Source organism: Rhopilema esculentum, unplaced genomic scaffold (genome assembly GCF_057945365.1).
Source record: "Rhopilema esculentum isolate cy_ngs unplaced genomic scaffold, ASM5794536v1 HiC_scaffold_25, whole genome shotgun sequence".
In the NCBI taxonomy this organism is placed as follows: domain Eukaryota; kingdom Metazoa; phylum Cnidaria; class Scyphozoa; order Rhizostomeae; family Rhizostomatidae; genus Rhopilema; species Rhopilema esculentum.
Genome location: NW_028300836.1, coordinates 51,888 through 77,350, shown reverse-complemented (window position 1 = coordinate 77,350; position 25,463 = coordinate 51,888). Strand labels below are relative to the sequence as shown.

Below are 25,463 nucleotides of genomic sequence, written 5' to 3'. Positions count from 1 at the left end.
TTTTCACAAAAACACAGGATATAAACAAAGGTTACTACAAACATTTTGGTACAGCAGATAGAATGTTATCAATGTTAAACTCAGGGGTGATGTAGGCTTCAACATCAAATAAAGATTCCACAATAACATGCGTTAAATAAAGACGAATAAAGATAATGATGCCATGGCTGCTATTGACAAATTTTATAGTTGACAGTTTTCCTTTTCTTTTTGATTAATCAATGAAATACTTCAAATGGTAAATGTTTCATGTTAAAGATAATAAAACAGCATTTTTCTGGTACTATGTCTCAAATTGTAATAATCTTCAAACAACTTTCCCTGCAGCTATACATCGATTTCTGAATCTTGCATATTTCAGCCTATTTGGCATATTTTTATAATAAATTAGCATTTTTTAAATGTTGAAACCAGGTATCCCTTCTTACTGGAATATATTCTGACAAGACTTTGCTCTGATGTCACATGCTAGTTCCAGTTTAAGTTTGGTAACTAGCTTTTTGCGTCTCTCACATTCTCATTAAATTAGGCTATGGTCTTTGAAATCCAACTTTTTAGATTCCTCCACTTGCATCATATTCCGAAAAGTGTCCGTCGGTACCCTCTTATTGCTCTGAAACTGTTACGTCACCATCTTTGAAGACGTGGCAAGTTACGGCTTTAAAATGCTTGGATACCCAAAACCATGCCTTGCTGTTGCAACAAAAGATGATGATCGGGCCAAAAACACGGGTCGATGACAAAACTGGGATCGCAATGATAAAAAAGTTCTGAATCTGCGATAGGCCAGGAGTAAAGCTACCTAACGTGTAAACGCTTAATAAACATGCGTAGAGCAGCATCGGCACACAAGAAATATACAAAGAACCAAGGAGAAGCATGACTGTCTTGTGCAAGCGTTTCACGTACTCGGGCCTAGCCACAGTGCCGTCCTGGTTAGCATAGACCGGGTTGTTTTCAGCAAATTTCTTGATGCGAAGATAACCGCGCAGGTAAAAAAAGGTTACCGAGAAAATGACAATCGAGATAAATATAGCACAAGTTAACATATATATTGCCAAAAATGTTTGACGATGGCTCATCAACGCAAAGGATGCTGCGTAGAGCAAGGAAAATACAGTTACAACTGCTAATAAAATGTATAATTTTGGTGGCTTGAACATCTTGGCAAAACGCGACGGCCGTTCAATGTTCGGGTTCATGTTGACGTACCGGTCTGCAGCCATAATAACAATAATACTGACAGAAATATATGATAGGGAGCCACTGCAGACATTTGAGAATTTTCTCAGGCCACACTTCGACGAAATATTCTCTAAAAATTGATAGAGTGTAAGTGAAAGGATTGTCATAGCTCCGTTCAGGGAATCTGTAATGCTAAGAAGTATGATAAGGTAGCTTGATGTATTTGTACGTGTTTGTTTTGTTTTGACAAGCGCGAGGAGTAGTAGCAGGTTCAGCAACATCGTCAAAACAGCAACTACTTGGAAGGAAATGGCAGTAGCCTGCTGCAAATCTCCATTACTATTCAAATTAGCTTGCACGTTGCAATCTACCATCCCTTTAATATCACTTGCCTTTTTTTATCACTTTGCTTTAAAGTCACTAGTACAAATTTCCACTTGTTTGTGATATCACTTGCCTTTAATATTACTTGTCTTTAATACCATTTGTCTTTTTAAATGACTTGGTCTTGAGGTCACTTGCATTTAATTATCACTTGCCGGTATTTCACGTCACGTCACGATTGACTTGTGCTCTAATTCATCGAACAATTCCCGTGCATATCTGTAATGATACCAGAAACTCGTGGATTAGGTAACATGTATAGGTATATTCTTGGAATAGATAACGTGTCACTGCCCCATGTCTGATCTATTTAGACATATCCAGGTTAAACAACTGTTATGTCGAAAATCATGCGATTGAATTACGCAGTAATGGCAGCTGGTGGTGAATTTCAGCTTGCAAAAGCACTCGCTGCTATCTATCGTAAAGATGTTTGTTTTGAAGCAGATGGTCTGGTTATGTCTCAAAGCCGGTGTCATATGCGTTTCTGCATGGGCATGCGTTTTTGCATGGGTTGTATCATGGAGCGGATCCGTATTGCAGTTTGTTTAGAAACGCACGTATGTGTTCAGTTTGACGCGTATGCGCTTCACGCCATTCACAGCTAGGCCCTGCATGTCCACCATTACTGCAATGTTTACCGGCCTTTTCAATGCTCCGTGCACTGTCCATTCTTTAGTTGCACGGACAAAATGTCAGTTGCTGTTTGCTTGGGATGAATGACACTAGGCTGAAATAGGCGAATGGCACTCAAAGTGAAACCTCTTGATTTTGGTTTTCTTGCTTTTCCATTTGTCATTGCATCCTCTGATAAGGTTATTGAGGGCGGGCTGCCCTGGGAACGGTGCTTTCAAGGGGCTTGTAGGGTGCTATCAAGGGAATTAAATTTTGTGATGAAATGTGTGAATCGGGGTGTGCCAATCCCTTAAGTAACACTCTTCTTCTCATTTGTAAGCCAAATTTGGGGCGAGGTCCTATATGAACAATTGAAGTTGTGGTTCAGGCGAAGCCTGATTCTGAAACTTGCACCTCTAGATGAATGTAAGGGATTGTGAATGTTGGAAATGAGTGCTGTTATGTACTTCAAGCTCTTTAGTATTCTATCTATCAATTTCATTCCTTCTTCTAAAAATATGTTTATTTATAAGTGCTTTGCTAAGAATACTGAACCCATGTATTACAAACTTATATTACCCCTTAGTCTACAAAGTTTCTTATAAACCAGAGGCTTTCAGAAAATAATCAAGCCTATAGGTTACATAAAAGTGTTTTCATATTTGTTGGGCCTACAGTTTACAGTTTTCTCCATTCCATCATTTGTTTTGCTTGCTAGCAGTTGTTTCAATAACGTAATTTAGCTTTTCGTACGTCGAATTATTAAACTTTACTTAAAAATCAACTATGCACATGAAGGAATAAATATTGTTTTGACCCTAACAATTCAGAATCTTCCATATCTTTTATATCTAATAAATTTTGATTATATGAAAACTCTTATTGTACAGGTTTGGTAGCTGCATTCATTGCGATTACCACTTTTATTGCAACTACAGTTTTATCAAGAGAGTCAAAAAGTCTTTATCAGTTTGCAGTAGGAAATATCATTTTGACTTCACAATTTGCGATATTAATTATTTATGATACACAAATATAATTCGTACATCTGTATGATTGATTCCACACAGTATAATCCTTAATATAAATAGCATTTTCTTATTCTCTTAGAAGTTGTCACTGTGTTTGAAGAGAAATATTTTATTGATTTCTCTGGATCAAGTTTTGATTCTTTGTTTATAGACCTAATTAATTCTTCGGGTGGGAAATTGTCAGAGTGATCAATCTGGGAGGTACTCGCAATCAAAGCGTTTAGCCAATTTCTTTAGACGGCAAGCATCTTGTATTTGAAAAGTAGTCTCGTTTTTTGTATTAATGAGCTGCTTTTCTACGTCTTCGTTTCCAAATACAACAATTTCAAAAAACATGCCGCTTAAATTTAATAAATTCTTACTGCAATGTGTCGCAAGTTTGACTTATGTTATCTTTATATTGAAAGTACTTCTGACAGGGCCTGTTTACAAATTTTACAGATATTTCGATGGACATTGCTTCAAGGAGATCATAAAATCGTCCTAGTTTCCCGAGATGTGTAAGATTCTTTTTGTGGCTAACCTTTTCAAATTTTCTTTGCCACATGAACGATCTCTGTCCAACAGTCATTCATCTTTCCCAGAGTTGTAAACTTTGAAACACTTTAGGTTTAAGATTCTTAAAAATTTCATTCTTCAGAAACCAACACCAACTAACTCGATTTCACCCCCTTTTCTTCTAAGCCCCTCTCTCCTTCTCTTGTTGAAGCTTTGCTATTCGCCCCAGGTCTCATATTGACATGTCCGACTAAAGGGAATGTCTATTTCAGTGGACTTAGAGTTGCTTTCCCCGATGAAAGCATTCTTCTTATATGTAGTTTTTCTCTAAGAGACTAGCGTTGAAGGGAACCTTTTGAATGGCTTTCGTTCCGCTAGCTTTGATTATGGCCTCCATGAATTTAGGCCTATTGCTGCTCTGTCATTCGTATAACCGGCCTAGATCTGATCTTCTCAGTAGTGTGAATGCAATATTGCTCCCTCATGGTTTTCATCTCTTTCAAATGAAGCTTTAGTCAAATTAATTTTATATGGTGACGAGCGACTTACCATTGACTCAAATAAGAAGCTATTTCAGACAACGCTCAAATTCATTCATGCTTCAGAACGCTTTTAAATATTCCATTGCTGCACACTCCTATACATTAGCATCTACTTTTTGTCTGTTTACTCTGTATTCGTAATTAGTCTACCTAGTTTTAGTTATCTTTCTTTCTATCCTTGTTTAATGTTGTGTGTTTTTATGTATCGGCCATGGCGTAGTCATTGTCTTTCGCTCCTCGTGGTATCGTCCCCGTAGTGTAGTACAGTAATTAGGATAGTATAGTCAATGTAAAATTGTATTGTTATTAATTTCTATGAATAAAAAAAATGTAGGCCCAACTTGACTCTGACCATTATGCATACTGTGGATGGATTCTAAACATTTTAAAACCTATTCAAGCGGTTTCTTATGCCACATTTACTTTTCAGCTGACGTCCTGTGATCGATATTTGAATAAAAAAGATGCAGCTTGCCTAGTTAAGACGTGAGAATAATAATAAGCAACAAACAATACACGGTGCTGCAATATTTTAAGAGAAAAAAAAGCCACATAGAATTCATTTCTACAAAGAATATACCAAAAAATACCTTAACTAACTATTGTTTGCATGACAATACATGAAGTGAAATGGTTATAACACAACAAATCATTTTATTCTACTAGGTAAATATTCTAAACATCCGATACTATCATAAACAATTTTACGTAGTCTTCTGCTGAGAATCTCCAAAGATCGACCAAATGCAATAGTACACAAATATCAAAAGATACGAGATGAAATTCACTTTAAAAAGGACAGTAGATTGGTAGGTGCTTAAGTACAAGCAGGGAACAATGAATGTATATCAGAAAGTGCTTTGTACAGTTACGCATTCTTAAAAGAGGCATATGGCTTTAAACAGTTTTTTTAAAATCCCTAGTCGTTGTAGCAGTGTATATAAGATCTAAGCCAGGTGGGGCATCTTGATTTGGGACAAGTTATAAGGCATGAAGACATGACATTCGAACTATTGCTTATTATTGACTGTCAAGCAGGGCATGAAAACCCACCTGACCGGGCGGTCATAGAAAATTTTTCGTGAAATATTCTACAGGAATTTTTTAAAAACAACTCTTTTGCAAGGAGCACCTTTGCTTCTTACATGTTCATCAAAGAAAAAATATGAAGACAGAACAAATTTAGCTCCAATTCTCGCAGAAAATTTATGCATGATTTTTGTCTGGTCGCAAGAAAGAAAGATTGTTTTCATGCCCTGCGTCAAAAATCAGACTTTTACAGTTTTCTTCTTTGACCATTTTCCTTCTTTGACCATGTTTATATTTCCACAGGCGTTAAGTTCAAAAGTACTTATCTTTTGAGTTACTGCTGTTTCTTAAAGAATGCCAGCTTTTTTGAAAGTGTAAGCACCAAATGACAAATTTTGCTGATGAATACGACTGCAAGCAACGAAACCAATATACCAGGCACGAACAAAAGCATTGTTGCTTCGATGCCAGATGACAATCGAAGAAAAAGCTGTCTGTCATGAGGCACCTTTGTTGCTGTGATGTAGCTATACATGAAGAACAGCTTCATGCAGGATATGAAGGTTAATGAACCCAAAGAGATTGTTTCGCACAGGTTCGCCTTGCACTGTTTAAACGGCTTGATCTGCAAATGATGTATCAAGAAAATGAGCTGCACGATTATCAAAGAGTAAATCTTTGACAGGGGTTCTGCGATGAATGTGCAAAGTGAAATCAGAATAAGACGACGAAGGGTATAAACCCCTTCCCAATAGCCATAAGGGTTCTTGTAGGGACCTGCTAACAGCCTGATTAGGTAGAGCTGAGAAGGTGCCGTTGGGCATCTTGTGTATGCAGATTGCTTCCTCGTTAAAATGAAGAAGAAGACAAGCGACGGCAACGGGAAAATACAGCAGACGATGACGTAATTGGCTTTCAGATGCCCGGAACGGATAAGCTTAGCTGCAACAAGGAGAAACAAACAGAAAGGAATTACCCAAATGCATCCGATCACAATCACTGCGTATTGCCATTTCGTGTAGCAAGCAACAGTACCTTGGATGTACAAAACTGTCTTATTTGCTACGTTCACGCAGTTCAGCAGCTTGAGTATGGTCTTGGTTTGAAATGCGTAGTTGAACAGAAATATTTCGAGAAAAACAATAACGAGAGGGCTTGATTTGCATCTCCTTGTGTTAGCGTTCCCGTTGTTACCCCTTTTTCTGACACGTTTAAGCAACCAAACTAGGCCTAACACGAGAAAAATCGAAGCATTTAACGAGACGCTCAACCAGATCTTTGACAATGGTGTAAGGTTTTCAAGAACACACGAGTAGCGTCCCCCAGAAGGCACAAGTTCGAAATTGAAAACTCTTTCTACAGTTGCAGCAAGAAGGTGAAATCTGCCCTCCATTTCATGGGTATCTGAAGACTTAATAACGGCCGCTGCTTGATAGAAATAGAAAACTATCTTCACTAAACTATCAAAGAAAAAATCATCTTGCCCAGTTTCTTCGATTGTTAAATCGACGCCACCCTGGGCTCTCGCTTCGTCGATATTATGCAGAAGTACGTTTTCATCGGTGAATGGCTCTACTGAGTTCTCCTCCCTGTCGGTTCTGCTTGACCAGAAATTTGCCCATGGTGTTTCTTCACTATGGTCGCTGAGCAAAGGAATTTCTCTGTCAGTCCTTTTGCGGAAAGTAAGTAAATGATATAGCAAGCCTTTCATGGATTTGATTAGGGTCTTTTTGTAAAAGAAAAACAGTACATATCCAATCACAAGAAGCAAAGAAATGCTCCACAAAAACCATTGTCCACATTGAGCATTTGGAACACAATTTGCAGAAAATGTGCTCTCACTGTACCCAGCTCTGCACTTGCCACAGAGTGTACCTTCCCTGTTAACAGCACACGAGTTGAATCGCATGCATTGGCTATTTGCACAGCCGTACCCACGAGGGAGTCGAATGAGCTTTACCTCTCTTGTCCTTGGGATTTCAAATCCCCAAAATCCGCTTTTTGACCTGACAACGCCAGCAAAGCAATTAGCCCCGTAAGGGCAAGCAAGGCATTTGGCTTTGTGTATCGAAAGGTTGCGGAATGCACTTCCACCGAGGTTGTAGCTGTTCTCTGCACAAGCTCTGCAGTACATGTTGAACATGCTATAGCTTCTTGGATATGTTATCATTTTAAATTGATTGATCAGGATCACTGAGCCTTCAGCACAAAGGAATTTCGACTTTCTGTCAACTGATAATGCGTAATATTTATAAGTTCGATATATTCCAAAATACTCACCTAGCTTAACTGGCATTACTGTGTTGTCCAGATTTCGAACCACTACCGTCACATTTGAAAACCTTGCCGCGTATCGACTTGTGATAATATCGCCTTCAATCGGCTTAATTCTGCTATTTTCAGGGCCTACCAGAAGCACGTTTTGCAACCTTATGAGCATCATTCCAGAAAAGATCGATCCTCCACTGTGCACTGCCGAGTTATTTACAAAAACAGAATTCCTAATTGAAATGTCAGATGCTATCTCTTGTTGGGCGTAGATTGGTACAAATGCAAGTGCTCCACCTACGCCATTTATCCAAGTCCCAAGGTACCCGACCCTTAATGTAGTACAAACATTATTGAGAAATGTGCAGCTCCTTATACGGACATCGGCTCCTCCATCGGTGCTTAAGGCGCCCCCTTTAGACATAGAAAGATTATCTTTAAAGTTTGTTCTCGTTAAAAAAACTTTCACTTTGTTTTTGAAAGATTTGATACAGATTGCACCTGAACAATGTCCCGTGTTGTTAGAAAATTCAGAATCACTAACCAGCAATTGAATAAGTGATCTTGGCAAAGGTTTCACGTAATTGTACAAGGTAATGGCAGCACCACCTAGATAGGCAACATGTAGTCTTTTTAGAAGCAGCATATTATTCTTGAAGGAACAGTTTTTTATTTGGATATCGCCATAGCGAATTAGCGAGGTACTCAAGTTGAAGGCTGCTTGAAAATAACTAAACGAACTTCTCTTTACGTACAGCTGAAGTTTCTTCATTTCGTAAACTGGCAAATAGGTGCTCAATACAAGAGCTGATATTGAGTAGCCTGAGCTACCAAGAAATACATTATCGTTAATGGTAATTCGTACCATACCATTTCCATCTGCCCGGATACACCTTCTGGAAGCAATAAATGTACAGTTCTCAACTAAAAGATGACATCCAATACTTTTGTCACACATGTACAGGATCGGATACGTTACGCCTGTGAAACTGCAGTTGACTATTTGCAACACTGCTATGTTTGTGGCCTGCAAGCCCTTGATTTCAACAGGATATACCTTGGCTGACTCGTTTGAATAAAATTGCAAGTTTGAAAATGAGGCAACTATTGATTCCTTAGTGCGTTGCTCACTTAATCCAAACATATATTGACAATAAAGGCATGTTAATATGGGCCTTCCATTGATGCCTTGAAAGCTCAATCCCTTTTCAATAACAATACCTGAGACATCATATATAGCCGTTTGTCCGCTGTCATTCCCGGTAATTTTGATGACGTCATTTTCCATGCTTCTGTTGAAGACAGTGAATTTGATACTTAGGCACGGAGAGGTAACACCTCCACATTGAATGTTATCAGAGCCATCTTTTGATACAAACAGTTCCTTGCAAGCTGAGCCTATAATGGGAGACGAATTTTCAATTTTTTATCAATATAATTTCAGGACATTGTGACGAATTTATAGCAATTGTTGCTTATTTTCGATAGCTCTGGTTGCTTTTTTTCTTGTCTTTTAGTGCTTCATAAAGCAAATCTTGGCAATTTCCTTGCTGCTTGATGCTGCGGTATATAATAGAAGTCACCAAATCAGGCTTTTTAGCAATCGGTAGAAAAAACCATACCTGTTTGCACGTTAGAATCTCCCCTGGGCCAGGACGGACTTAAGCGGCAAAGAAGGGAGAGGAAGGGGGATTGTTAGGTAATGATTGAACTCTGGCGCTACAGTCGGAATTTACCGAAGGACACAAACATGTACCTCCTACACCCCCGGTTAATACGTCCCTGACCCTGGCTATCAGACTCACTCTATATAAAATCAGAGATTGATACCCAATGTATTTAGAAATCTAGCACATGCCCTCAAATAAACGACGGGAGGCTGATAATAATCGTGGAGGGGGGAGGGGGCTAGAGCTGGAAAAAGCTTTTTGCTGACATAGAAGCTACCTTGTTTATACGCAAGGTTACCTGAGCTACAGCGTTAAAGATGTCCTTTGATTAAGACCCTCGAAAGCTGCATGTAATAAAGATTAATCTCACACTTACCGTAAATCCTCGAATTGCCTTCCCCCCCCCTCGAAAAAGCCCCCCCCCCTCGAATAAGCCCCCACCCTAGAACTACAAATTTCCAATAAGCCCCCCCCCCTCGAATAAGCCCCCACTGTTACCGTATATTCTCGAATTGGACCCCTACATTTGAAGATTTTTGACATCTGAGGTTGCCTATGGCGTTTTATTCGTACTTTTGGTAGTAATTAATGAAATGCTCATAAAGAAATTCCTACTAAAATAAACAAGGTCTTTAATAATGTCTTCTTATTGTCTACAATTATTTTATAAGCCCCTCATATAAGCCCCCCCCCCTCGAACAAGCCCCCGTCCAAAAATATCAAAAATAAATAAGCCCCCAGGGGGCTAATTCGAGGATTTACGGTATTCGTGTTCTCCAGACTCTTACTAAGGATTGTCACGTATCGTTTTAAATTTTCTCTTCAAAAGGACGCAAAAACAACAGTGCATAACAAAGGCCGTCAAAAGGTGATGCTATAAGGGTTGATTACAAAAAAAACCATTAGCACCGATGGACCATTTTCAAGACAAAGCAAATTTGATAGAAACAGTGGATAAATGGGCTAGCAAAATTGCGTGTTCACGCATTTTGACTCAAATCTTTAAATATTGAAACATTGTAGTAGCTTCCTCTGAAATACTCTAAATTATCAAAGCAAAACCCATAAACAATAATGCAGCGAAAGAAAAACTTGGGCCACATTTTTTTACAGTAAGAAAATGCATCTTGACACGCCAAATTTACCAATGGTAAGTAAATGCTCATGACTTACTTTTGACTACGTAAAGGCAATTTCAGTGTCATAGAACAACATCACAAAAAATACTTTGCCAATATGTTACCCCTCCCCCGACATTTTTTTATTGAACTTAGACGAGTTACAAAATCGATCATACCGATAACATGGAGGCCTGTCTCAATCTCCTTCGCCGCGACGTCGCAATCGTTAGAAGATTCACTCATCTTTCCACTTTTGCCCAGGGCATATGCCCTCCCTACCAGTCGATTCCCCCTACCTCCTGATCGTGTAAGGGACACATCGCTACTTTCACCTAGCCCAAAGAGAATCAACTTGCGATATTGGCTTAACAAATTCGTGTAAAGATTGATTAGTATATTTTAATCAATCATTGGGATAACTCCTGGATATTATAGGGCTAATTTATAGATAAAAAAGTGTCAGAATTTTAGGTGCAAAAACTGCCTTCCTACACAATATTTTTGGACAATAATTTTTACTTTTTTCAATGACATCTAAAACCATCACATCATTTACATCATTTTCTACTGTGTTCCAAAAAAAATGACTCCCCATTTACTTCAGGTATCCCCCGAGACTGTGTTGTTTAGGTGTTGGATCTCTTCGCACACATTTATTCTGCAACAAAGCATCACAGATGTCTAGGGGCATTGAAATGGAATTGACCTTCCATGAAATGCAATCCTACCCCTGGCCTTCTAATCAATTCATTCTTATCTCTAAATAGGAACTAAAACATTTTTATAGGAAGCAATCTATCTTTCCCGCAAAAAGGAAGTATGTGAACCGGATCCTTCTCGAAATTTTTTCCTTCTGGCAATCTTGAAAACTTACACTCTACTATCGAAAGACCCAAGCAACTAAATTACTAAATACCTAGAAATTCATTTTGTGTGCAAAATAACTTCCGTTAGGTTTGGAGTTCAGACAAATCCAGCCTTTGGCTTTCAAAAATTGATTTTAATTTTGATGATGGCTTTAAAATAAATCTCATCTACCTTGACACACGCTCAAAATCAAATCAGCTCATAACAAACAAAGAATTCTATGGTGATCTCCTTGTCTGTAGAAGGGGGGTTAATGGGGGCTCAGCCCACTTCTACTTTTCGAAAGGGGTCTACACCTCCTCATCTTCTTTCTGGGTAATTTTAAAATATGACGGCTAATTTCTGCCAGGATCAAATCTTTAATTTAACCCTTAATCCTTTTTGACATTTGCATTCATGTGTGACCTCAACAGCCTTCTTTATAACTGATAACTCAATAAATGCTGGCAAAATTTTACTTCTTTAAATATCTTTATTGACAAGACTTCGCTACTTAAGTAACAGGTAGACATTGGAAGATGATTTACCTCTAGAAAAAATGGAGAGGTAATCAATTTTAGAATTTTAGAATTCTGACCCCATATTCTGAATAAGTACCACAAAAAATCTTTATAGATGCAAAATCAGTTAAATCTGTTGCAAATCCATTGAGATATCGCCACATAGGTACAGGCTCTTTCCCCATCAAATAACTGCAACTTGGCCCTGGCACTAACATCTCTGAACCAGGCCAAAACAGCAGTATTCCATTAAAAATCTCTTTCACTGGCCATATCTCAGTCAATTTTGAACAGGATCAACTGACTTTGCATATCTAGAGGTTTTATGTGGTGTTTTTTGGGCTATGGAGGCGGAATTTATAAATTCTAAAAGTATATTTTTGATGACGTCACACTCAACCCATCTAAAACCTCCAAGACCCTACGAACACAGATTGATTTCGATTCGCAAGCCATTGCTGGCGAGGTAATGCAGCAGCTGTGAATTCAATACAGCGGAAATCAAAGCATGGTCAAAAGTGCCATGGAAGACTTCAACAACTGTGCCGCCCTTCTTTCAAAAGACACTGGGCCTAATTTTGCAGAACTTAGTACAGCCATAACAAAAAAGAGTACTGGGGGCTGTCATGATGGATCCAGTTGTACCCGACTGATAACATAGATGATGAATTCGCTGATAAGAAAAAAGGTAACCTCCTTGCTAGTATGGATTTTCAAAAACCTTATTATGATTATTTCCTTGGGCAGTTAACGAAAACCTCACCTATCCATCAGTGCAACGAATTTCTTCCGACATGTGTCTTTGACGTCAATGATCTAGTTCCTATTTCGAAAACTTTAAAAGTTCGTAGCTGCTCCTAAACGACACTTTGCTCTGCGTTACTTGAAATTTGGTGGCATAAGCAGCAAGACAGTCCTTTTGAAGTAAGTAGATTTCATCCACCTATAATACATCATGTACCTATTTATCAAAGTATGCATATCTAATAAGTATTATATGAATTATGAATCTTGTAATTCAGATTATAGTTTTATCTATCGTTTGAGAATTGTGCAATGGTTTGAAAATATAAGTAATGTTTTGATCCTGTGAAGAGTTGAGAGTTTCAATAATTTTTATGGATGCTGAATATGTTCAGAACCTTTATTTTCTTATTTGTACATAGATTAAAATGATGACATTTGTTCCATATATAACGATTCTAACGCGTTTTGATTTATTTTTCGACCATAAACATTGTTAGGTTTTAGCAGTAAGCGCTTTGTTTCAGTACATCCTTTTTGGGTTCACTTTTCAAATTAAGAGTTGTCTTTTTAGGTTTTTCTTGACTTTCGGGTTAATCTGAGCCTCAGTGTTCATACAAAGTTTGTTTGCAGATTTAAATGATACTTTTGCCAGTCATAGATATCTCAATTCAATCAATGCAAGACACTTGTGGAAGGTTAAAAATATCAAAAGATTAAATTTTATAAAAAAATTCAGAATCATGAAAACTTTTTTAGATTCTCCAAGGAAAAAATGCAAAAAGCTGTCGACTCTCCTCCAAACTTGCATTTTATGGCCTCAACCTGTAATTTCGAAAAAACAGCTGTGCAATTTGGGACCTTCCTGTGCCAATTTTCTGTTTTACCGCAGCATTAAAGTATAGATTGAAAGAACAAGAATTTAGAAAAAAAAATCAACAAATCCTTCTTAATTATCGGCGACAACCTCCATCTGAACCAAGTTTGCAGGATCTCGAGGCTCTGCGTCTCTGATCTTTGGTCAAGTAATCTGGGGCTTAACTTTGAGGAAACAATTTTCTTGAATGATTTTTGAGCAAATTGCTTATATATACAGTCTGTGTGAATATTGTCAAAAACTAGCAAATGATTTCTCAATTGAACCTCTAGTGATGATGGCGATTATGAATATCTAAAGAGCTTTTACAATTTATTTAATTTATTTTTTTAAATTCCTGAAAAGTTTTCTTACTCTGCAGCCATTGCAGCCATGAAGTGCACAGTTATGTTGGTCGGCCTCCTTTTGATGTTTGTTGTAATGGCTTTTGCGGTATCTGAAACTGATGCTGCAATAGACCCTTGGAGCCGGAGACGAAGCTATGACCCCTTCCGGAGACGAAGCTATGACCCCTTCCGGAGACGAAGCTATGAGCCCTTCCGGAGACGAAGCTATGAGCCCTTTCGGAGACGAACTTGGGCAGGTTAATGCAGGTACAATATTAACAAATACTCTCAAACTATGAAACTTTCAGACTGACTTGTGCTTATTCCTGTTGACGGGCAATAGCCCCCCGTCCAACCAAGCCAATTTGTTTGCTAAAGTTCTGGTTTTTGATGCTCGGATTTTTTCCTTAAGTCTTTTATCCTTTTTAGTGTTGCTTCTAGTTTTTTTCTTGTAGCGTTTCCTGATTTTTCGTTATACCTACAAAGTCTTCTTTTCTTAGCCTTACATGCCTTTTAAAATTAAATCATTTTAGAAGCTGCTACTAGCAATTTCCTTTATTTTCATGTAAACCGGTATTTAATGGCATATTGTAGTTCTCAACAGATCAATCATGTACCATTTCTATGGTTTCCAAAGAACCATGGACATTTGCCTTTCAATTTTAAATAGCATTTTTGAACCCAAATTTAGGCTGGTAAGATAATCTTTTAGCTTTGTCTGATAACTAATGTAAGTCATAATTCATTCCAGGTGATTCCAAAAGGACATGATATTAGAATGTGATAGAGACAGTACTAATGTAAAAGAAGCAATACTCGTGTAATGGAGGCAGCACTCGTGTAATGGAGGCAGCACTCGTGTATTACATACTGAATAGCTCACTTTTTAACTATGCGGGGATTTAGTAAAGTTTTTTAATTTACTTCGGTTGTTATTTTTATCATGTTCTTGAATAAAGTAAAGAGACACACTTGATTGGTATAAATATCAACAAAACTCTTTGAAGCGAGTATAAAACTAGCAGGAAAAGTTTAAACAAGAATACGAATATAATGAACGCAAATTTATATTGAAAAAATCATCAAAAAAAATTTTTCGCTGCTAGTTTGGCCTTCCAGACTAGGTGGAGGGCCATCAAAAGAATTTACAAGCGAAGACACAGATGATGAAAAATTTAGGTGCTGTTCCACCTACCGATAGACGGATTCACTGACAAACAAAACATCTTGTGAAAAACTACTTTTCTCCAATGTCTAAACCAACCAAATTGGAAAGGTCATATAAAATGTTTTTGTCTTAGAAAAAGCTATGGTTTTCCGCTGCAATTTGTTCAAAAATTTGGTGAACATACAAATCCAAAACTATATTTCGTTTATGAATGTATGTGCCATGCAACGATCGGTATGTAGAACATACAAGTCAGCGGCTATTTGATAGTTGATGTTAGAATCAGGCACAAAACGGGTGCCAAACTAGACTGGAAATATATACCTAAAATTTCATATTTTGAAGCAAAAAGTACCCATCAGTCAACATCTTTTTGACAACCCAGATTGTGCAAAACTCTATAATGACGACATGTTTCGGATAATTGGCAGAGCCCGATCGTCCTTCCATCTAGCAGTTTTGGAGTCGATCTACATACAAACGAAAAAGCCGCCATTGTGTAGACAGAAGGAGTTCGTTTTCTCTTTTGGACTCCAGTGGTAATTTTTCTTTAGGCTCGCGGCACTGATTGGTCAACTATACCGGTCTTGTGTTTGCGTTTTTCTGATTGGCCTATTTCGATCCACAACTGGGTATGTATTTTTCATCGTGTTCTTTCGGACCCTTATTCTGACGTTTTATGCTCTGAGGAGTGTCAGACGAAAAAGCTTTTAGTATGTTGTAAAATGTCTACTTTTTCCAAAGCCATTTTATAATTCTGTATCGCAAAAAATGTCCCTAAAATGGCACTTTATCTAAAATATTCTGTACCATTTACAATAAAAATACATGCAGGAGTACCGTTCTCAAAAGTTAGGAAGAGGGGCTGTGCTGTAGGGAACAGAGGTTCTCTGTTGGGAATATGAAATCACCAACACAGAAATATTGATAGGAAGTTGCTCATTGACGGAGAATAAATAGCATAAGAAAAGGTTTATTCACTTTTACAAGTAAGAAATTTGCCCCCCAAAATCTTTTCTGATCTTTACAAGGGGGCCAACCCCTGAGCTCCCTCTTCTTTGGCACCACTGCATACCGTAAATCCTCGAATAAGCCCCTACGCTCGAATAAGCCCCCCTCGAATAAGGAATTTTTTCAGCCTATGACAGAAGCTGTACAAATTGTAAAGAAACTTTAATGAAGGACCACGGCAGCAGAACGGCTTGACGGACAACAAACGAATATATACTTTCAGCAAGTAGATTTGAAGACAAAACAAGGAATTCCACAATGCGCTAAAGAGAACATAAAATGACAAATATTAACGCCAAATAAAAAACTATTTTTTATCTACGCAATTATATCACAATCGTCAGAAGAAATTTATCTTACCGGCAAATAGGAGGAAGATGAAGAGAAATCCAGTAGACATTTCTTCCATTAGAAAAACTTGAAATTTATTGCAGTACTTTCAGATAACCAAATAGTAAATAACTCTATAATGTGTAAAATCGATACAACCATATTATTGATTTTTGGCTTCATTTTCGATTTTACTTCAGACAATGCCTTGCAGTTTCGTTTTTTGGAAAATCATCTTCAAACAATTAAGTAAAAAGTAGCTTTAAAGAAAATCGAAACAAAAAGAGGCAAGGAATTTCGTTGTTAAGCCCTCGTGACAATTGTTATGCAATAAGTTCATCAAAAGAACAGGCAACTGAATATCACGAAACTAAATAAAACATAAAACTTATTGCATAACACAATGACTTGCTCTCGCTTCATGACGACCGATCTTTTTTTAGCGCAAGTTCATCTATGAACGACAAACCTTTGAAAGTTCCAGGCAAGCCACAATTTACATCTTCTTTGAAGTAAGCGTACTCGTGTACCATTAAAGTTCCTAGCCGAATTTAAAAAAAATCATGGTTACCATTCACGCGCAAAAACGCAAAGAAAATGATAATATCAAAACATTTTGCTGTTTGAATTTGCTGTAATACCTAATTTAATATCCTAGTAATTATCGTATATGACAACGTTGATTAATTTTTGCAAAAAGAAATAAAATAAAAAACTTGTTTGCGAGACGAACAAAAGAATGTTTTTTAATGAATGAAGTAATGCAACACTGTCTTGAAGCCAAGGAGCATACGTATAGAACATAAAGACTATTGTGCATCTCTTTGACCCCGAGACAGGGGGGGGGGGTTACTTTCAACATTAAAAGACAAAGCCGGCGTCAGTCACTAGGCAAGGGGGAAGAAAATTTAGGCCACTGTTTTTACAGTAGGAACATGTCTTTTGACAACAGGAAACGCAAACTTCACCAATGAGAAATCCCATGACTTACTTTTGGCTACGTAAAAGCAGTTTCAGTGTCATCACAAAAACGCGTTCTCCGTAAAACTCGACAAATGCTATCCTTCCTCCGAAATTTTCAAATGACGCGCCCTTTTCTTCGCATATTTCTCAATGCTATGCAGTCACCTTTTTAGCGTTCTTTGAAGAACATACTGCATGTCGCACAATCATTCTACAGCGAAGCATATCATATATCTGACAAACTACATTTTTTATTGGTCATTGGGTAATCTCACCCTTCCCTTCCAGTCAATTCATATTGTTTTCTTCTTAAACATGCTGATTTTACCATGAGATATTTAAATCTCTAAAGAGGAACTATAACGATTAATAGGAAGCTATTTATCCTACCCGCAAACAGGACAAAAATGAACAGGAACCTTTCATTATTTCTTTCATCTTGTGATCTGGAAATCTTCCATTCTACTATCCCAAGACCCAATCATGTTGGTAGCGCTCGGGGTCAAATAGGGAACTAAACAAGACCTTTCGCAAAGAGCAGACCCAAAATGTCATAGGCCGCCCAATACATGTTTTTTTCTTCCTTCTTTATTTAAATATGGTACAATCTCTAGCTATATTCAAGCTAACTAAAACTAATTTGAATAATCAACTCCAAATATAATGTAAATCAAATATAACCGATGTTGCATGTATTCCTTGCAAAGATCACAAGTACAATTGAACGATGTAAATTCTGGAATTTTTTTTTCAATATCTGTAAAGTTGGGGAAAAGTTTATTTTGCTTGGAACTGAGTTCCATATTTGGCTACATACACATGATACGGTATTAAATCCAAATATTTTATAATGTGGCTCCGCTATTTTGCATAAGGAGTTTCTTAAGTAATATGGGCATTCATTTATGGAAAATATTTCAGCCATAAAAGGTGGATTCAAACCGTTAAATGTTTTATAACCGTTAAATCTGACAACCCTGGTTTGATCAAAGACACATTTGCGCTTTATGTTCAAATTCGCATTCAAATATATCTAGCTTTTGATTACATCTAGGAAGTATCATTTTTCAGGACATGTATAATCAAAGAATACTAACGAAAATTGAGATTAACTTGCTAATTAGGTGACTGGCTTGTTTGCAAAGAGTTTATAAAAACCTTTCTTTTTGGCTAATTACCTTTCTTTTTCCTAACAATTCTCTCCAGTAGCTGCGTCACGGGGAGAGGGGGGGGGGGTCTGAGGGGACACGTCCCTCATCGAATTTGTGTTTCGTCTAAATTTGATAAGAAAAGGTTAGGGGAGGGGTATTATTTTGGCAATGTATTTTTGTGATGTAATCCTATGATTTTATAACGACCCTTAGTACGTAACCAAAAGTATATTGGCAAAGCTGGCGTTCTTTGTTGGTAAACGGGTCTTTTCTGACAGTGAAAATAGCGTGACCTAAAAGTTTTTGTTTTGTCTGCCCCTCCCCCTCCAGAGCTTAGTGGCTAGCAAAGTACCACAAGTTGCTTCCAAACACGTACCTTTGACCGCTTTGACGTCAGTGATCTACTGTAGTTCCTATTTCGAAAACTTTAAAAGCTCGAATCTGCTTCTAAACAGCACTTCGCTCAGTTCTACCCAATATTCGGTGGCATAAGCAACAAGAAAGTTTCTTTGGAAGTCATTTCCATGCACGTATTGGAAGACAGTAAGTCGTTTTTATCCACGTACACGTTAGAACCCTATTTTTCAAAATATACATATCCTATTGGCATAATTTGAATCATTAACTTTTGTAAAAGGACAGAATTTCGTTAAGGAAACTTTTGCTTGTTTGCTGTTTGAATTTCATTTGCGTGCTTGACTTTTGTTAGCACCTTGGCCAATTTCCATGTAACAGCCTGTCTTGTGATCAGCTCCTTTGTTCTGTTTTGTATAACTGTCCTAATTATCTTAATTGCTGTTGAGTAAAATATTTGTTGGCTTTTGTGAGTAATTGAGTCGTTTAATTTAGTCGCTAAGGTTTAGACGTGATTTCAGATGTTCGTATAGCCGTTGTTATTTCAAGAAGTTTGAAGCATACCAGTTTTGCCGAAGTGACCCGTTTAGTCGTTGTTGAATTAGATGAAACTATAAGAACCGTCGAGCCAAGAAATCAGAACACGCTTATTGAATTTTGTACTTTCTTTTACTGCTGAATCTGCGAACACAAGCCTGTAAAACCCTCGTAAACTCAGTGATTTTACATTAATGTAAAATCACTGAGTTTACGAGGGTTTTACAGGCTTGTGTTCGCAGATTCAGCAGTAAAAGAAAGTACAAAATTCAATAAGCGTGTTCTGATTTCTTGGCTCGACGGTTCTTATAGTTTCATCTAATTCAACAACGACTAAACGGGTCACTTCGGCAAAACTGGTATGCTTCAAACTTCTTGAAATAACAACGGCTATACGAACATCTGAAATCACGTCTAAACCTTAGCGACTAAATTAAACGACTCAATTACTCACAAAAGCCAACAAATATTTTACTCAACAGCAATTAAGATAATTAGGACAGTTATACAAAACAGAACAAAGGAGCTGATCACAAGACAGGCTGTTACATGGAAATTGGCCAAGGTGCTAACAAAAGTCAAGCACGCAAATGAAATTCAAACAGCAAACAAGCAAAAGTTTCCTTAACGAAATTCTGTCCTTTTACATAACTCTCCCCTTCAAGGACAAGCGTCCTCGCTTGCTTCAAGTGACTCCATTCCAAAATTGTTTGGTACCGCTTGGCGTGCTATGTTTCCTGACAATCTTGTTTGCTTCCCCTGCTCTTTGGTAATAGCTGCCTCCCCTATTTGCATCTCCTTTATAAATCGACTGTTCTGGCATGACACAATCTTCCTGTTCATTGGGTGCGATTTCATTATTTTCAAATTCAAACTTTTTTGTCCCCTATCTTGTCTCGCAACATTTTCCCTTTTTCTGTGCATTATCTCTTCTACTTGACGTAAAATACATTTCAAGTTTTCAATTAGTTTGCAGATGTGCTGGAATTCTTCCTCAAATTGTGCGTCGTTATATCGGCTAAATTTTGTAGAAAACCAACGAGGAAATCCATTCGTGCGATAAGCTTTTGGTGGATGAATAAACGGGCGACTGCGACAGTACTTGACAACATGTCCAACCATTTTACAGTAGTTGCAGACTGGACGACCGTCTGTTGCACGCAAATATAGCAAGTCATTTCTACGATTAAAATTCGACATATTTCTTCTAAAATACCAGCTTTCTTTTATACCAATTTCTCCTGTCACGTCGTGGTCACCAATGTAAAATCACTGAGTTTACGAGGGTTTTACAGGCTTGTGTTCGCAGATTCAGCAGTAAAAGAAAGTACAAAATTCAATAAGCGTGTTCTGATTTCTTGGCTCGACGGTTCTTATAGTTTCATCTAATTCAACAACGACTAAACGGGTCACTTCGGCAAAACTGGTATGCTTCAAACTTCTTGAAATAACAACGGCTATACGAACATCTGAAATCACGTCTAAACCTTAGCGACTAAATTAAACGACTCAATTACTCACAAAAGCCAACAAATATTTTACTCAACAGCAATTAAGATAATTAGGACAGTTATACAAAACAGAACAAAGGAGCTGATCACAAGACAGGCTGTTACATGGAAATTGGCCAAGGTGCTAACAAAAGTCAAGCACGCAAATGAAATTCAAACAGCAAACAAGCAAAAGTTTCCTTAACGAAATTCTGTCCTTTTACACTTTATAATTTCATTTCTATTATTTGATAATTCTTTGATTTGTGAAAAGTTTAAAAAAATTAAGTGGTACTTTAATTTTGTGAATTGCCATATATTTTAATATTTTCAAAGAAAGTCAATAGTCTACTTTTTTCTAAAAGACATACAAGAGCATGAAGACGTCATTATAACAAATCTTACAGTATTTTAGTTTATCATTGTACATTTAACATATCTAGAAGCTGTTCAAAGACCGCGGAGCATGTTAAAGATTGAGGGGGGTAAAACTTTTTTTGAGGGGGGGGGGCGGGCTAAACATGCTAGAAACTAAGTAAGGCAATATTTTGCGTGGTTTGAGTACAGTTTGGAAACTATTTTGTGCTGAAGCCCCCTCAGTTTTCACGATCCCTGGAGTTATTCTCAAATTGTTCTTAACTTTTGGATCGCAATGAACACCAGCGCTCTTGCAAAGCTTCAATTGTTAATTTTGTCATTGAAAATATCAAAGAGAAAATATCAAAATAAAAGTTTTTTGAAAATATGTATTAGATAGTCTTAGGGAAAGTATTTAGGTGATTGGTTTATTGAAAGCAATTTTTTGAATAATTTCGAAAAATTTTGCTAATCCATAGTCATTTTGAATAAACATCGTCGTAAATCAGCAAATAAAATTCAAAATTGAACTTCTGATGAAAATAGCAATGACCTGAAAAGCTCGAGGAAATATTTTTTCAGTCACTTTCTAACTCGTATTTCAGCGATGAAGTACACAGTTGTATTGACCGGTCTCTTTTTGGTGTCTGCTATTTTGGCCCTGGCGGTACCTGAAGCTGAAGCAGATCCAGTAAAACTGGTAACCATAAGACGAACCGTTTCAACATTCCGGAGACGAGCCATTCCAATATTCCGAAGAAGAACCATTCCAACATTCCGAAGACGAACCATCCCAACATTCCGGAGGCGAACCATTCCAACATTTCGAAGACGAACCATCGCAACATTCCGGAGACGAACCATCCCAACATTCCGGAGACGAACCATTCCAACATTCCGGAGACGAATCATTCCAACATTCCGGAGACGAACCATCCCAACAATCCGGAGACGAACCATCCCAACAATCCGGAGACGAACCATCCCAACAATCCGGAGACGAACCATCCCAACAATCCGGAGACGAACCTTTCCAACATTCCGGAGACGAACCATTCCAACATTCCGGAGAAGAACCATTCAAAGATTTCGTGGATGAGGGTAGGCAGGTTAATGCAAGTACAGTTAAAGATTGAGTATATTCAGAGGGAAAAAGTTCCGGAATTAAATTTCTCTGGTCCTGAATTTATCCAATCTTTTCTTGATGATCTTGATTCTTTCTTTTCCTGACTTTTTGGTATACTTTTATAGTCCACTAATATTTGATACCATACAAATATTGTTTGTAAAGAAGATTTTTCCTCGAAATTCTTTAAAATTGGTCAAAAAAGTTTATTATCCGAAATTATTTATTTAAATATCAGTTTGACCTATTTTGAGACAAACGGAGAGAAGGGAGGGCTGGAGAGGATTCCTAATTAGTATCCCTGATATTTGACCTTGTCTTGGCATCAATTCTTCTGCATAGTCCCACTCAATGGCATTTATAGTCAAACAGCCAATATTGCATCTATCGTCATTTAATTTCTCCTTTTTTAGTTTTATATGATTTTTAAAGTTAAATCATTCTTAGTACCTGCTGTTCACAAGTTATTTGAAAAAAATTTAGTTGATTTTTTTTGTAACCAAACCAAGCATTACATGGAACTTGGTATTTCTCACCCTCTCCTTCGAGTTTAGTTTGAAAACCACTTTTATCTCGCCCAGATCTTGCTTTCAAAGTGCTATGGAGATTTGACTTATAGATTAATATTTCCATTTTGATCTTATATTTAAGTTTGTAATCTTTTTGCTGTGTCTGATAGCTGATACAAATCACATTTCATTCCAGGTGATTCTAGAAGTACATGAGACTAGAATGTAATGGAGGCACAACTTATGTAATGGAAGCAGCACTCATGCGATGGAGGCAACACACATGTGATAGATGCAGCAGTCATGTGATTGAGACAATGATATAGAAGCGCTGAAGGCGCTAGATGTCTAGATTTTGAAAAGATTATAGATTATTTTTCAGCCTTTTGATTTTGAAAAGGCTTATGATAAGGTATCACGAAACATTATGCTGAAAAAATTGCAAAGATTTGGAATTAGAAGCAAAAAATTTAAAGTTGTAGAGAGCATGTATAGGAACGATCAAAATTGCGTCCGTGTAGGTGATAAACGTACATTTTTTTATGTGAAATGTGGGGTAAAACAAGGGTGTATCTTAAGCCAAAATCTGTTCAACATTTTCGCCACGATTACAGGACGAGGAGAGCAGGCCGGCAAAACTAAATGATAGATCTCTTTTGTGGGCGGTTGACATTGACATAATATCTGAAACAAAGGCGGGCTTGCAACATTCATTAGAAATACTTCAGGAGTATTGCGAATCAAAGAAATTGAAAGTTAACGTTGGTAAGACAAAATGCATGATCTTCAATAAAGGGGGCAAAGCGTTTCAAAAGGATCAATTGTTTTTTTAGGGACAAACCCATAGAAATCACTAGAAGCTTTAGTTTTTTAGGTTTCTTATTGACCCTTTCTTTTAGCATCAAGGATCTTCTGAACGACTTGTACAAACGGGTTCTGAAGGCTTACTAAAAGATGAAAACGTTTTTGGGAGAATTGTTCTGGAAGAAAGTAGTTTTAACCTTAAAATTATTCGATAGCCTTGTTAAGCCCATACTTCTTTATGGGGTGGATGATTGAGGCTGCTTCAAGCATGCTTTCAATAACGATAACCCAATCGAAAAGCTGAACCTGAAGCTTTGTAAAGATATACTTGGAGGAAAATGAACAACATCTAATGTTGCCCTCGATTCGAGCTAGGCAGAAAACAATTACGCTCTTTGGGTTTCAGATCATTAATGAAAAATCAGGTTCGTATTTCTGATGGGAAAAGCAATGAAATAATGACGCACGCTTACCAAAGTAACATACAATAAGAGTAAACATGGTCTAGATGTTTGAAATACATTTGCTTCAGCCATGGACTCGGAGACATGTGGGAGAACCAAATTAAAACATTCAGATCCATTGGCGCTACACGTGTGTTAAACAAACGGAGAGTAGATTGTTCCGATCAAAATACTCTCTCGATGTTGAAAAATCAACCGAAAATGAAAACATACTGTACCTTTAAAACTATATTTAAGATTGAAAAATATATTTCAAATGTGAAGTCATCGTTTAGAGGTAGAGGTCGGTAGATATTATAGACCAAAAAATTATCCAGAAAAGAGAATATGCACTAAATTCAATATTTTAGAAGCTGAAATTCATTGCTTTATGGCATGCGATATAAATAGGGAAATCAAGGAACAACTTTTTGAACAAATCGAGCATCAGCACCCTATCTTTAGACTTATGAATAATAAAGATCGGTTCATTTATTCAATGCAAAATGATGACCCTAATCTAAGTCCTCTGATACAAAGCTTTCCTGTGAATTGTGTAAAAGCTTCATACGACATAAAAAGTTCACTGAACACAGCCCCAAATGTACAATCTTTATGATTTCTTTCTATTCGCCTTATTTGTAGTCCTAGTCACGTTCTTTTAGACATATGTTACTGCTTATATTGCTTCATTTAGTTTGTTCTAGTTTCCTCAGTAGCTGCTTAAATATACAAGTTGTCTTTTACTAGGTTATTGATTGAAGAATGAAAAATCTTGAATAAAATCTTGTCTAACTCGGGTCATACTGCGTACTGCCAAGTGAGGCAAATTCGTTTACTTCCATTATTTCTCAACTTTTTCAAAGTCCTTTTCTGATGCAGGTAGTTAGAGGCGATATAAATCAACAACACAAAACAATTTTTTGGGGTCTTTAAACAGAATTTAAAAAAAAACCCTTTTAGTTTACAGAGTTATGGGGGAAATATAGCAGAGGCCTGTCATGTTTTTATAAGTTGAGAAAGTATGTGCTTGCAATTTTATCTTCATAGATAATTAAAAATAACTTTCTGAGTTTATGTTTATCATTTAATGACATAGAGCATTTTAAATATATGATTCTTGAATGGTTCTGTTTGTCGTTTAGAACCAAATATGGCAAGAGTAGGAAAGTGCGAATTTTTTGTATATAGCTTGTCAAATTGAAAATTGAATTGCTTTAGCCTTTTTGCAAAAAATGCCAAATATTAAGTATAAAACTACGAGAAAAGCCTCTTTTTATACGGTTTTTTTAGCCCCCCCCCCCCACTTTCTTTAGACCTCCAACTTTTCTCAACGCTCCGCGGTGCCTGTTATAGGCCTGTTGATACGGGGGAGGGATGCATTGTTCTGAGGAATAATTAAAAGCAATGAATGTGGTTTTGAAATAGTACGGAAATATCATTAATCATATCAAATTAAAAAGTGTTTGCTATATTTAAATTCTGTTATTGATATCCAAGCATTAAATTCTGCTCTGTTTTTGGCTTTTTCTTGAGTTAGGGTCTAGACATTTAATAGCAGTT

General features: G+C 37.1%; 1 protein-coding gene and 1 long non-coding RNA gene across 4 annotated transcripts; one reads left to right on the top strand and one right to left on the bottom strand.

Moving 5' to 3' along the window:
• On the bottom strand, nt 1–16,313 carry LOC135686736 (uncharacterized). The gene is made up of 2 exons (XM_065203039.2): nt 16,197–16,313; nt 1–8,950 (listed from the first exon to the last, which is right to left on the bottom strand). Exons 1-2 carry the CDS (start codon nt 16,243–16,245, stop codon nt 5,619–5,621), a joined length of 3,381 nt encoding a protein of 1,126 aa, XP_065059111.2. The 5' UTR covers nt 16,246–16,313; the 3' UTR covers nt 1–5,618.
• LOC135686743 (uncharacterized) lies at nt 12,412–24,685 on the top strand. 3 transcript variants are annotated; one of them, XR_016145219.1, is made up of 5 exons: nt 12,412–12,634; nt 13,693–13,924; nt 14,409–18,823; nt 21,624–22,127; nt 22,850–24,685. It is a non-coding gene; the product is annotated as an uncharacterized LOC135686743 (long non-coding RNA). The 3 variants fall into 3 exon arrangements; XR_016145218.1 differs by having other exon boundaries at nt 21,624–22,133; XR_010516104.2 differs by having other exon boundaries at nt 12,413–12,634; nt 21,624–22,119.
• The last annotated feature ends 778 nt before the right edge of the window (nt 24,686–25,463 follow it).